At 41.4% G+C, this 13,485-nt stretch overlaps 1 protein-coding gene across 1 annotated transcript in view; it reads right to left on the bottom strand.

The window, feature by feature from the left end:
• The window catches only part of GRIN2C (glutamate ionotropic receptor NMDA type subunit 2C), a 70,789-nt gene extending 58,001 nt beyond the window's left edge, over positions 1–12,788 (bottom strand). The window contains exons 1-8 of the mRNA XM_063425431.1: positions 12,660–12,788; positions 9,183–9,598; positions 8,204–8,790; positions 7,861–7,975; positions 7,555–7,766; positions 7,188–7,350; positions 6,801–6,954; positions 5,367–5,492 (exon numbers count right to left, since the gene is read on the bottom strand). Coding sequence (XP_063281501.1) covers positions 5,367–5,492; positions 6,801–6,954; positions 7,188–7,350; positions 7,555–7,766; positions 7,861–7,975; positions 8,204–8,790; positions 9,183–9,598; positions 12,660–12,705 — 1,819 coding nt within the window. The 5' untranslated portion in view covers positions 12,706–12,788. The remainder of the gene's footprint in view (positions 1–5,366; positions 5,493–6,800; positions 6,955–7,187; positions 7,351–7,554; positions 7,767–7,860; positions 7,976–8,203; positions 8,791–9,182; positions 9,599–12,659) is intronic.
• Between the last annotated feature and the right edge of the window lie 697 nt (positions 12,789–13,485).

Here is a 13,485-nt window from a genome sequence, read left to right as displayed (position 1 = left end):
CTTTGTCAAGTTCCTCAACCATGTCTGAACAATTTTTACAGTGTATCATTATCCTTCTGAAAGAGGCCACTGCCATCAGGGAAAATCATTGCCATAAAGGGGTGTACATGTCTGCAACAATCTCTAGGTAGGTGGTACATGTCAAACTAACATCCACATGAATGCCAGGACCCAAGGTTTCCCAGCAGAACATTGCCTACAGCATAACACTGCCTCTACTGGCCTTCCTTCTTCCCATAGTGCATCCTGCTGCCATCCACAGCCACACACGCACTAGGCCATCCCTAGTCACACACGCACTACACCATCCACCTGAGCTAAAAGAAAACACGATTCATCAGACTAGGCAACCTTCTTCCATAACTCCATGGTCCAGTTCTGATGCTCACGTCCACATTGAAGGTGCTTTCGGTGGTGGACAGAGGTCATCGTGGGCACTCTGACCAGTCTGCAGCCTGACTCGAGCCATCACTATTTGGCCCTTGTCAAAGACACTTTTTTCGCTTGCTTATTTTTCCTCCTTACAACACGTGAAATTCAAGAATTGGCTATCCACTTGCTGACTTATATATCCCTCCCCTTTACAGGCGCCATTGTAATGATATAATCAATGTTAATCACTTCACCTGTCAGTGGTTTTAATGTTTTGACTGATCAGTGTATATTCCATCCATTTTCTTTCAGTATGTTGTGTTAACTTAAAGTGACACTATTGTCACCAGAAGAACTACAGTTTAATTTAGTTGTTCTGGTGTCTATAGCCTGCCCCAGCAGGCTTTTTAATGTAAACACTGCCTTTTACCTGCCAGGTGCTCCTTGGGTCAGTACTGCACTGACATTCAGGGTCTCTATGTAGAGATGCTACCCATTAGCATGCATTGATTGAATGCATTTCTATGCTGAGATACTGACTGGCGCAGCGTTTTGGGTTACCATGGCAACGCTCTGACTGGGTCTCGCAAGATACATGATCTGCAGCTCTGTACATTGCAAGGCTGCAGACCGGATATCACCACCGGACCACCAGGGTGCCCACTGGATTACCAGGGAGCACACACTGGACCACCAGGGAATTTCATAAGGTATTTAGTCCCCCCTCCCTCACACCATCACCCATCACCCACACAGTATTACTCCCCCTCCCTCACACATCACCTCCCTCCCTCACACCATCACCCCCTACCCTCTCACCATCACCCACCTCCCACACATTATTACCCCCCCTCCCTCACAGTAACACCCCCCCAAACAGTATCCCCCCCCTCCATGCATTATCACCCGCTACTACCATACATAATCACCCCCCTACCATACAGAGTCACCCCCCCCCCACACACACACACACAGTATCACCCCTCTCACACACAGGATCACCCTCCACGCACCCATGCAGTGTCCCCCCCCTCCCACACACAGTATTACCCCCCTCACACCCACTGTCTCCCTCCCTCATACACACTGTCACCCCTTCACACACACACACACACACACACACACACACACACACACACACACACACATACTGTCATGCCCCCTACACACTGTCACCAACAACAATGTTGTGTCACTATACTCCCACACACTGTCAGCCTCTGCAGACACACTGTTAACATCCCCTCAAACTGTCACTTCCCCACACATTGTCACCCCTCCCTACACTGTCATCGCCCCCACACTGTCACTCCTCCCACACTGTCAGCCTCTTCATGCATCCACACTCACATTAACCACTCCTAATCCTGTTAATCTCACCCCCCCCAAACTCACCTGCCCTAACTCTGCCACACTCACCCTGTCACATGAATGCCTCTAATCCTGTCAACTCTGCCACTCACCTTGTCACATTAACCCCCCTTAATCCTGTCACACTCGTCCCTCCTGACATTCCACAATTGCCCTGACACACTTACCTCCACTCGCCCTCATCAAGCCATGTCATACTCCCTCTCCCTCATTCTCTCTCACATCCCCCCTACCCTGTCCCATTTACCCCCTTTGCCCTGTCACGCTCTCCCTGCCACTGGTGCCCCTCAACTCACCCTGTCACAGTCACCAGCTGAAGACATTCATCATACACACACAGTCGGGAAACATAGCTTTGCCATAAACACAATGCACAAAGACCACAGGCAGACCCCCATACACAAAACACACTTCAAGCAGCTATCCCATACATAGAGGCAGGGACGTTTTAGCCGCGAGGCAAACACGGAATTTGCCTTGGGCAGCATTTTCCAGGGGGCGGGAAAATCCCCAAATGCCCAGGGCAAATGCCTTGTTAGCCTTGTGGCTAACTGACATGCTGGGCTGGTGGGCTGGTGGGCGGCTGGCGAGGGAGTACTTCCTCTGAGCGCTCTGCTTAGCTCCCTCGCCCGCCGCAGAGTGAGGCTGGGAGCTGGAATATGATGTCATATTCCGGCTCCCAGACTCACTCTGCGGAGCGCGAGGGAGCTGAACAGAGTGCTCAGGGGAAAGTGCTCCCTCGCCGACTGCCCGCCCGCCCGCCCAGCAGCCACTGGACCCCCAGCATTCCCAATGGTAAGGAGGCTGGGGGGGGGGGGGGGGGGGTTAAATAAAAAAAAAGTGTTAATGTGAGTGAGTGTGTGTGTATGTCTGTAAGTGTGTGTGTGTCTGTAAGTGTGTGTGTGTCTGTTAGTGTGTGTGTGTGTGTGTGTGTATGTCTGTTAGTGTGTGTGTATGTCTGTTAGTGTGTGTGTTTGTCTGTTAGTGTGTGTGTCTGTCTGTTAGTGTGTGTGTCTGTCTGTTAGTGTGTGTGTCTGTCTGTGTGTGTGTCTGTTAGTGAGTGTGAGTGTGTGTCTGTTAGTGTGTTTCTGTGTGTCTGTTAGTGTGTGTGTCTGTTAGTGAGTGTGAGTGTGTGTATGTTAGTGTGTGTGTGTGTCTGTTAATGTGAGTGTGTTTGCCTGTGAGTGTGTGTGTTTGCCTGTGAGTGTGTGTGTCTGTTAGTGAGTGTGTGTGTGTGTCTGCTAGTTTGTGTCTGCTAGTGAGTGAGTGTGTGTCTGTTAGTGAGTGTGTGTTTGTCTGTTAGTGAGTGTGAGTGTGTCTGTTAGTGTGTGTGTGTTTCTGTCAGTGAATGTGTGTGTGTGTATTTAGAATGCGGGGCGGGGGAAGGGTTGGGTGGAGGTGGCGGGGGGAGAGGGGGGCGCCTGAGTTTTGTCCTGCCTAGGGCAGCACAAAACCAGGATACACCACTGCATAGAGGGTCCCAGACAGAAACGCAAACATGCTCACAGAGACATACATTCACACACACACACACACACTCTCTGTCAGACACACACTCAGGCACATACATAGGTAGACAGTGTATCAATGTGTATATGTGTGCATGTATTGCAACTCTATTTTATTCACTTTGGTGTTAGTGGGGCCTCATGTTTAGGTTTCACCTTAGGCCTCATAAAGTCTAAAGCCGCCTCTGTTCTTGACACTATAGTGTTCATTTAACAACTTAAAATTAATATTCTCAGAGCCTTGACTAACATTATTTGACCTATTACTTTTCCAAGAGTTTCTTGTCTCTGTCATGTGTCCATTCCAAGTCTATGTCATTAATTCTGCTCACATGTTCTACTCTGTCCAGTTTTGCAGATTCCACTAATCTAACTTCGACTGCAGCCTCACTCAATAAACACAAATTCTCCTCAATTATTGATGAATAAATGAACTTGGCTAATTTGTATCCCAACCAACTTCTGCTGGTTGTATCCCAACCAAATGTTTGTTGCATAGGATATTAGTCACACAACACCAAATTGTAGTGAATGTACAGCCTACAGAAATTGAAAGAAAAAATTGCTAATTTGGAAAAATATCTCCAACTCATCTGTGGTCCCAGTTTAGCCAGTTTAGTCTAACCTTTGCAATTTGGGTTCCAATTCACTACAATTTGGTGTCCCCTGAATTTATTCAACAGTATGCCTTCTTGGGACTTTTGGAAATAAATATCAGGTCTGGCCTCCACTTTTTTTTTTTTTTTACCGATTTCTGCATTAGTATCCTTTGCCTACCATACTTTTGCAGATTTGTCTGTACAATTAAGTGCCCATGTGCCAAACTTACAGTATTCTGCCATCTATCCTTCATGTAAGTAACCTGTACTTAAATCTCTCCTCTCATGTCCATCTTTCTTTTATGGCTGGTTAGAAGGCATGCATTCTCATGTTATTAAATGAACGCTCAACGTAAGTGCATTTGTTTGGTTTTAGCCTCATATACATGCTGTATTTCTATCCACCTTCAAATCTCTTCAGGTTTACTACAACAGAATAACCATTCCATTTTCAGTCATGCCTCCCTTTCTCACAAAATATCCTCCTGATTGGAATGTACACGATGTGGCTCAGTCATTTAGAGATCTTTGCGAGTTCACTGCTGTCGGGACACCCACAGCCAATCGCTGCCCATTTATAATCTGTATTACATTTCAAATAAGAAGACCGGGACTGTCTGTGGGGCAAAGTCATGTCATCATCACAGCTCACAATGTTCTCTGATTGGCTGTTCCTACTAGCAACTTGGAAGATGTCTTGTGAAACGAGGAGGAGTGGCGGAACCTTCAACATTTTTTTTTTTGTATATTTCAGCAAAACTAACGCGATTGAAGTTGGGAGAATAATACAGCATACATTTGAGGCAAAATGCACCTAAATTGAGAGGGTGCCGAGAGATAATGTGGAATGTTTCTTTAAGAAACTGTACACTATTCTGAGGCTTTAGAAAACAGTCGCACAAAGACGTCTGTCTACTTTATATTTAGTTTTTGCTTTAGTTGGCATTGTTTTGTTGCCAGGTACAATGCAAACGGTTTTATTTCTTAACAATAACATCTTAGTGTGGGTATATTTTTAGAGATCCTTCTCAATGACACCCTTCACAGAAAGTTCCTTTTTTCTACTGTTCCCTCTACTTCTCTAACAGTGGTTCTTCGTCTTGTTTGTCTGTAATGACCAAGATGTCTTCGACATATCAATTTATAACAATGATACCTGCCTTATATTCACATTGACTCCCTCTGCCTTTCTTCACACTGAATCCCTGGCATGACACTGTCTCTGAGGTTATACCGTATTTTACATTGATCCTTCTCCTTTCCTTCCACTCATACCTGTCCATCAAAATGACACGTATCCCGTCTGTCCTACAGCCACCTACATTTCTCTTATTCATTTGATTTACTATTTATTCCTAGTTCCACATTTCTCCTGTGTTTGTTTTTTTTTTAACTATTCTTTCCTGCTTTCAGTAAATTATATTTTTCACTCTAAACGCCCAATAAAACAACTACCTCTCCATCTAATTTTCTTTTTTTCATTCCCATAATCTATTTGTCTTTTTCTCATTCTCACGTTTTCCGTTGTTTAAATCTTGATCGTATCCCATAGGGCTGAAATATTCGAAGATGAAGACAGTGACAGCAACGACAGATAGACACATGACGAACATCATCATCCAGACAGCTGGGCTGTATGGCTCTGTTGAGAGAGATTTAAGTGACAAAAAGGAGTCCAGGAATGTGACATTATGCAATCCCTAAAGTAGAGGTTTGAGCACCATTTGTCTATGGGGACCAGCAGTCCATTTATATATAAAGTAATAGAGTACGGATTTTCATAAAGGTGTGCCGGACCATTCGTATCTTTTTGGGATTGTCCAGATCTAATATACCGGACCAAGATTACTTGTATCCTTCTATATAAGCAGCCAGAATGACATCAACAATGTGGAAGTGATTGCTGTAAATTGACTGGCTCACAGAAGTGGGTTCATGTCATGATAAATTTAGCACTATGTGTCAGGTCACTTAGATAACTTACGAAAACCTTGCTAATTTTGATAATTTCAATCATACATGGGATATGTGAAGTAATAATGAAAATATTATTTGGATCACCATGAAGCAGTTAATGTAACACTGTACTCACTATAACAACTTCATCTAGATAAGGTTGTTGCAGTGCCTACAGTTGATCCCCCCCCCATCCCCCCCTTCATGGCCTCAAAGCTAAATATGTTAGTAGTTAGAAGGCTTGGAAGTGCAACTTCATGCTATTTTTCTAAGCCTTCTGGAGATGAGAGCCATGACTGTTTTTTGTGGTTCTCACACTCTACCATACCGAGACCACATGCGCACATGCGCAGTGCCATCACAAGCTTCCTTAGAGAATCATTGCATGCACCGTGATGCAATTATTCTCTGTTCCAGAGTCGTATGTGGATTGCGTCTAGTGCCACACATGTGCCTACAATCCCCAATGCTCCTCTATGGACACCTCCAGGATGAGAAGGCACTCTTGGAGTAGGCCACTGCAGAGCTGAGGGAGACTCAGCGATGAAGAAAAAGTGAGTGAAATTCTTTATTTTTGTTTTAATTCATTTTCTCATTAGCTGGTGGTGTGGGGCACCTGAAACTAAATAGGGATATTGATACAGATATATATTCCTAACGCTATAATATCCCTTTAACCAGTTAACAATGGTAAAATGTCAGGCAAACGTGATTGTCACAAAAAGAACAAAAGTAAGAGTATATAAAAAGTATAAATATAGTTTATGTATTCACCATAAGTTCTGCAATAGTAGAATTTGTAAAATCCATACAAGATGCTTTTGAAGACAATCTCATAAATTCATTTTAAAGACATTCTATTCTATGAACAGGTAAGTAGTGTGATTATCCAGTTAAAATTATATGGATCGATTTTCAGTCATTTTAAAAATGACAAATAGGTTCTGACTGCTTATTATAGTAAAGTCAACAGCAGCATTACATCATGTCTTACCCAGGAAGGCAGAGGGAGACACTGTTCCATTGCTACGTGATACCAGGACACTTATTCCAGTCTCTACGAAGGGAACGGAGAAATCTACAATCTCTGAGCGCTCCTCGTTTATAGTGAGAGACCCAATAGCAAGATGCGCACGCTGGTAATATACCTGGTTTGTAACAAATGGGAGTGAAAGAGAAAGATGCAAGAAAAAGAAAGAAAAGGATAAAGAAAATGTAGTGTTAGAAGGACACTAGGCTGAGTGGGTTATGTGCAACAAATGTAGATAGAATGGGAAATAGGTGAAGGATCAGGCAAAGAATGAATATGATGCTAATTCCACAAAAATTACGAGAAGTAGTTTTTCTATTTTATATCTCAATTTTTTTTCCATGAGCTCACCTCTCCAATCATCCCATTCCACACACCTCGCACAATTTTTCCATGCTTCCCATTGGTCACCAGGTAGAGATCATATGAAAACTTAACAGAACGTGCCAATTTCTTCAAGATGTCAATACAAAATCCTTTGCAGCATAGCTTGGAGTAAGGTTCTCCGGAACTGCTGAAGTGTGGAAGATAAAATATATGGAAGGTTCTATATCGGGGTGTTCCACACAATTAATTATTACTGGGAAACAGGGACAAAAATACATTGTAAGATGCTACCAGTTCTTGTATTATGTGGATTATATATAACAGAAATACAATAATTAAATTATTAAATATCTTTGAATCAACATAAATTCCCTCCATACATTCTTTTTACCTCAAAGTTAAGTTGCTTTGTTTACGGCATGGTACGGTGTTCCTGACACAATCCCCTGTCACTGGGTCTGTGTTCTCAACGATAACAAATGGCCTTTCTTCAAGTGTAGCTACAGTCAAATGACGTGAATCTGTCACAAGCTGCTGACTTATGCCATACCTTGGCCACACAGGGTACTTCATCTGAATAATTCCACGCTCCCAGCGACCCACCTTGGAGAACAAAGTCATAGAATTTTTCTAAATATGGTCACTGGTTAGAAACAGACACAAAGTTGTTATTTAGATAACCTATGTGTTGTCTCACCTCCTCCCATTCTCGCTGTGGGGTCAATATTATCACTAGCATTGGTGGATCCAACAAGAATCCCTGGGTATTAAATGACAGATTTCGCTTTTTCCAAACTATATTCAACATATGCCTGCCGATATAAACAGAAAGGAAACATTTAAAAAAGTACAAAAGATAAAGAAAGTGCTTGTACGTAGTGACAGTATGAGTCATTATTAATATTTTTAATATATAGGAGAGATATATAAAAGGGATAATCAAAACACAAATCAGTTAGAGAAGAAAAAATTAAATTGCATGCGAAATAAAAGAAGTGGTAGTAGTTTTTTTCATGCATCTTTTTAATTTTTTATATTACCTGTACAAAGTGTCATTTTCATGAACTTCTTGTGGGTCAAAGCAGGCTCCACCAGGATGTGGAAGATCCCCATGGCTCTGCAAATAGTTTTTGGCACCTGCAGCAATGACTGCTACCCCATCTTGCACTTTCTGTAAGAGGCTTCTCCTCCAGCCATCGGTCACCACACTAACCAAGCCAACTGGGAAGAATGTAGCTGGACGTTCTGGTGACCCAATTGTAAAGCTTGGCACAATCCAAGTGTATCCAGGCCCCAAAAGTCCAACCTCTCCTGCTACTGAAAACAACTCCTGAGCCTCCTCCCTTGAACAGAATAGTATTAGCACTGGGGTGGAAACTTGTCTGAGCACATGCTGTATACCTCGGGTCCCAGAACCTGGTTCCAGTGTCAGCTCATCTTGGGGACACCAGCCTGGTTGAAGTTCCTCACACAGAGTATGGATGGACCTGAGAAACAACTGGTGACCAGGATAGTGGCTGCTAATAATGGAATATGGACCAAGATTGTACTCTTCCAGCACTTTGAATATTACAGCAATTTGCTGTTCCACTGAAGCTGCCATCTGCAAGAATGAGGAGCTGGGTTCCTGTAGATAGCAACATACAAAAAACACCCTAATACATTGGTTAAAATGTATTCTGTTTTATCAGATTTACTAATAATAAATAAAAAAACCTCTAGAAAACACGATAATAGTTTAATGGCCAAAAAAGGGGGAGGCAATCTTCGGCACTCCAGATGTTGTTGACTACATTTCCCATAATGTCATTACAGCCATATTGCTGGCAAAGCATCAGGGGAGATCTAGTCCACATCATCATCAACATGTGGAATATCAATATTCTAATAAAGTTCCATAATTAACAAATTAACCTTTATTGCAGTGACTACTATGGTCCTATGCTTTAACTTGATACAGTATACTCCACCTGCTATTACATTTGCCCCTTTAAAATGTTTGGTACTAATTCATCTCACCTTTGGGCTCATGACCACAGCAGAACCACCACTGATGCTAATAATGGGTACGAGAGTCTGAGAGGAGATGAAGTCAAGGATTTGTGCCACTGCCTCTGTGCCTATATTGTCCTGGAAAACAACTCCATGAGCACCACGGAGTGCAAGGCACAGTTGGCTCATAAGTGGTCCAGGGCCGCTGTCATTCAGTAGCACTGTAACCGTGTGAATGTCAAGAGGAAGACTCAAAGATCCTTCTGGAAGCAATGGGCCTCCATGCTCCATTTGTGGAAAAGAACCTCCAAACACCAGAGCCACATTCAAGACAGGTCCTCCAGCACGTGGTAGCAGGGTCTCCATCACCACTGCCTCACAACTCAACATACAATAGACAAACCACCCCAGGGACAAAGTCAAAGACATGCCAAAGTGCCGCCCTAGAAATTACAAAGGATAATGTAAACAATTAAAATTCCCGTTCATGCACATGCCCATCAAGCTTTGCTAAAGTGTATACAATTTACATCTTTGTATTATGACAAAATATCAGAAACCATCAGAAACATTTATTGAACATATACACAGAAGACACAGGTAGATGTGTAAGAACTAAGTCCTAGATTTTTATATTAATGGATAAGCTTTTTAAATGGTTTAATATTTTTGGATAAACTTTAAAAATTATTTAATATTATTATTGAAAAAAATTATATTGTTATATATGATATTTTTTGTAAATATATATATTTAAATGTTTTTCCCCAAAATATTAAATCATGTGCAAAGCTTATCCAACAATATTAAATCAAGGCCTACAGAGAAAGAAAAAGCAATTCTAACTGAGATTTGAATTGTGAATAGGCATATGAAAGAGAGTCTAACATGTAATATGAAGATCATGTAGCATGGGATGAAGAACATTTGAACATTGGGCTTCTAGGGATGGAACTTTTTAGTAAATATGGTCGATACAGTTTTGGAGGGAGTACCGTGTGAAATGCTCTCAGAGGGAATTATAGAGTATAGTATAGGATGCACAAAAGACACCAGAATGTGATTTATTTTTAGTTTCCCCATGAATTATTCATGGATAGATGTTGCAGACATCCTGTGACTACTGACTGAGCAACATACGTCACACTGAGATCATAAAACATATCCAGAAGCAAAACAAAAAAACAAGTCTTGCATTGAGCTATAAATTCATTCTTTACTAGAATCCAGATTCGGTCTACGTCCAATATCCAGCCATGGGTCAATGCTCTCAAACTGCTGCATATCAGCATCAAATCTGACCTGAACTTGCAGAACCAGATTTATGTCTCAACCTGACGTAGACAATACAATATCTGAAACAGTGTCAATGTAACAATCAATAGACAAATCAATACATGCATTCAGAGAATATAAAGTCAAACATGGGATTTGTCAGAAAAGTTTACATTAAGTATCAGATCGCCTGTTCTTTTAATGTGCAGTATGAGATCATTATTCCTTAAAATAAACCAGCATTTGTGTATTAAAGGACATAGACATCTCAGGGTCAATTTTTCTGGAATGATGGCCTAATAAAAATATGGTTCAGCAACACTTTCACAGCAACACTTTTACAGAAACACAGCAACACAATTAATTTAAGGATGGGATGTACAGAATACCAGTTAGACTAGGAGGTTGTGCATGATAATAAACATTCGACCAATGCTTCCATGTTTTGGCACCATATTATTACATTTAAAAATGTGCTCTATGCTTTTAGTCTTGCAGGCAGTAGTTAGAAGGACGTGTCGTGCTGTGGTGTCTAACTAAATCCGAAATGTTCCAAAAGAGAAAATTACTGCATCAGAATGTGTTCACAAAACTGCCTTGTAGCTTTAACTGCTCCATATGTCTGTAGCACCTGCTGCATATGTGTGAAGTGGAGCTATGGACTCGCATTCCTAAATACAGTAACAATTCGAAGAATAGTGTGGCAAAGTGATGAATGTTGTGTGAAGAACTACTAGCATGGGGTGGGGAGAGGACTTAGAGGAGGAGAGGACATTCTTCTCTTTAAATGGTTAAGCAGCAGGGTTAGCAGAACACATTGACCTGAGTTTATGGATTGGGCAGTGAGAGGAGCAATAAGATTGGATGTACAGAATACCATGGACATAAAAGAAGTAATTATAAGGTAGTAAATGAGATATTCATTGGAATATCCTAGAGAATGACACTGAGGGGGCTCATTAAAATGAGAAGTTAAGTAGGAATAGAATGAATTATCAAAGGAATTCACATACATAGAAACATGAAATATTCCAAATAGAGGAGGGGGTCGTGATGGGGGGTGGGGAGTTTAAGGTTGTGGCAATGAAGGAGTTTTTCATCTGATGAAAAAAAATGAGCAGGGAAAAAAAAATACATTGAGTCATAGTGTATCTTGGATAGGAAGGTAAAAATCGATGTGTTGAATAGAAGGAACAGGTATCAAGTGTAAGAATAGAGGATTGAAAGGACAGAATCAAGGGCAGAGACAAAGGCAAAGCTATAAATCACTCACTGACAAACAGAAATGCCTTTTTTTGGCTGAATATCACTTACAGGCTGTCTCATCTCTACTGCACTTGCACTCTCTTCTGCAATTCTATGCATTTAGTTCGTCTGCCTATGAATAGGACTCTCTCTTTGTACCTTGTCAGCTTTCTTCTCTGGGAATGTCTCTTCTGTGTCTGGATGGTATTCAAGGCAGTCTCTCTCTGCTCCTCAGCAGTCCGTCACTTTCCCTGGAGATGCTTAGCAGTAACGCATAATGAAAGTGAGGTCTTTCATTGATCTTTACAGTCTATTCTCTCTTGCTCTCTCTCCTTAGTGATCCCCTTCCTGACCTATTTGATGGCACTGTTGTCTCTTTTTCTGCGTGATTGCAAATGTAACCCTTCCTGTTTTTCTGTCATGTCCTCCCTTTAACTTTGTTGCTGCATTTGGCAACACTTGTCTTTTGACAACCAGTGATGTGTGTGATTGCCACTTTGTATTTTGTTTGCTTTTACAGTTCTTCTCTCTCTCTCTCTCTCTCTCCAACTAATTATCTGCCTTTATCTATATACGTTGTCTTAATCTATTATATAAATATATATTATCTGTGCCCAACTATGTGCTTTTATCTATATCTGCTTTGTTCATGACATAATCTACATTGTTTGTGCTTTTATGTTGTGCCTGTCACTCTGTGTGTGTGTGTGTGTCTATAGTGTATATGAGCCTATATAGTGATTGCTGCCTGTATGACTAACTATGTGTAAATGGAAGAATGTTATGTTTAGAACGTTCTGCGAACGTTATTATGTATATCTATCTGTATTTTATCTGTTTGTCCTGTGCATATGTTTATGGTGTGGTGTGTGTGTGTGTGTGTGTGTCTGTGTGATGTTATACGGATATATGTTATTGTACCTGTGGTTGCCAGTGTCCCTAAGTTGTCTCTATGATAACTGTGCTCTACAAGATCTGCTGTACCTGTCTCTCCCCCCAGGCTTCCTCCGTCTCTGCTGGAGCAGCACATAGGCGAAGTTATCCCTGCTGTCTCCTGTTTGCTGTCCAAGGTACTGTACTGTCTCACCTTTCCTCCTCCTTGCGCCTCCTCTCTCTCTCAGTCATTCCCTTCCTCTCATCTAACTTAGTTTCTGCCTTTGGTGACAGGTGTGCTCTGACAGCCTGGGGTGGCTGCGTGTGTGTAAGTTTAAATGTCTCTCTCACTAGATCTGTGCGTTTTGTATCATTTTGCTACTTGTTCTGCAATGAATTACTGGCTCATTTATATGTATGTCCCTCCGTGCACGTGAATGGCTGACTGTCCCTCGGGCTAAATGTTTGTGCATACCCATCAATCACTATATGTGCCTGTGAATGTTGATTGAATCTGCTGGTGTGTGTGTGTCTATAGTCATTTCATATTTTGTTATCACAATGTATTAATCTGGATCAGGAATACAGTAGTTCAACAGAATATTTATTCAGTGTCCTACCCCATGTACACATGTATCTAGGTAGGTATGTATCTAATCTATCTATCTATCTATCTATCTATCTATCTATCTATCTATCTATCCCTTATCTAATCTATCTAGCTAATATATCTATCTAATATATCCATCTATCTTATCTAATCTATCTATCGATTCATCTATCAATCAATCAATCTATCTATCTATCTATATATTTATCTTATCTAATCTATATACCTATCGATCTATCTAATCTGTCTATATTGTCTAATCTATCTATATATATGTCTATCTATCTATCTATCTATCTATGCAATATGTCTGTCTGTCTGTCTATC

The sequence above is a fragment of the Pelobates fuscus genome, chromosome 6 (genome assembly GCF_036172605.1).
Source record: "Pelobates fuscus isolate aPelFus1 chromosome 6, aPelFus1.pri, whole genome shotgun sequence".
In the NCBI taxonomy this organism is placed as follows: Eukaryota; Metazoa; Chordata; class Amphibia; order Anura; family Pelobatidae; genus Pelobates; species Pelobates fuscus.
Note: the sequence above shows the minus strand (reverse complement) of the source record. Positions and strands in the feature narration are given on the sequence as shown.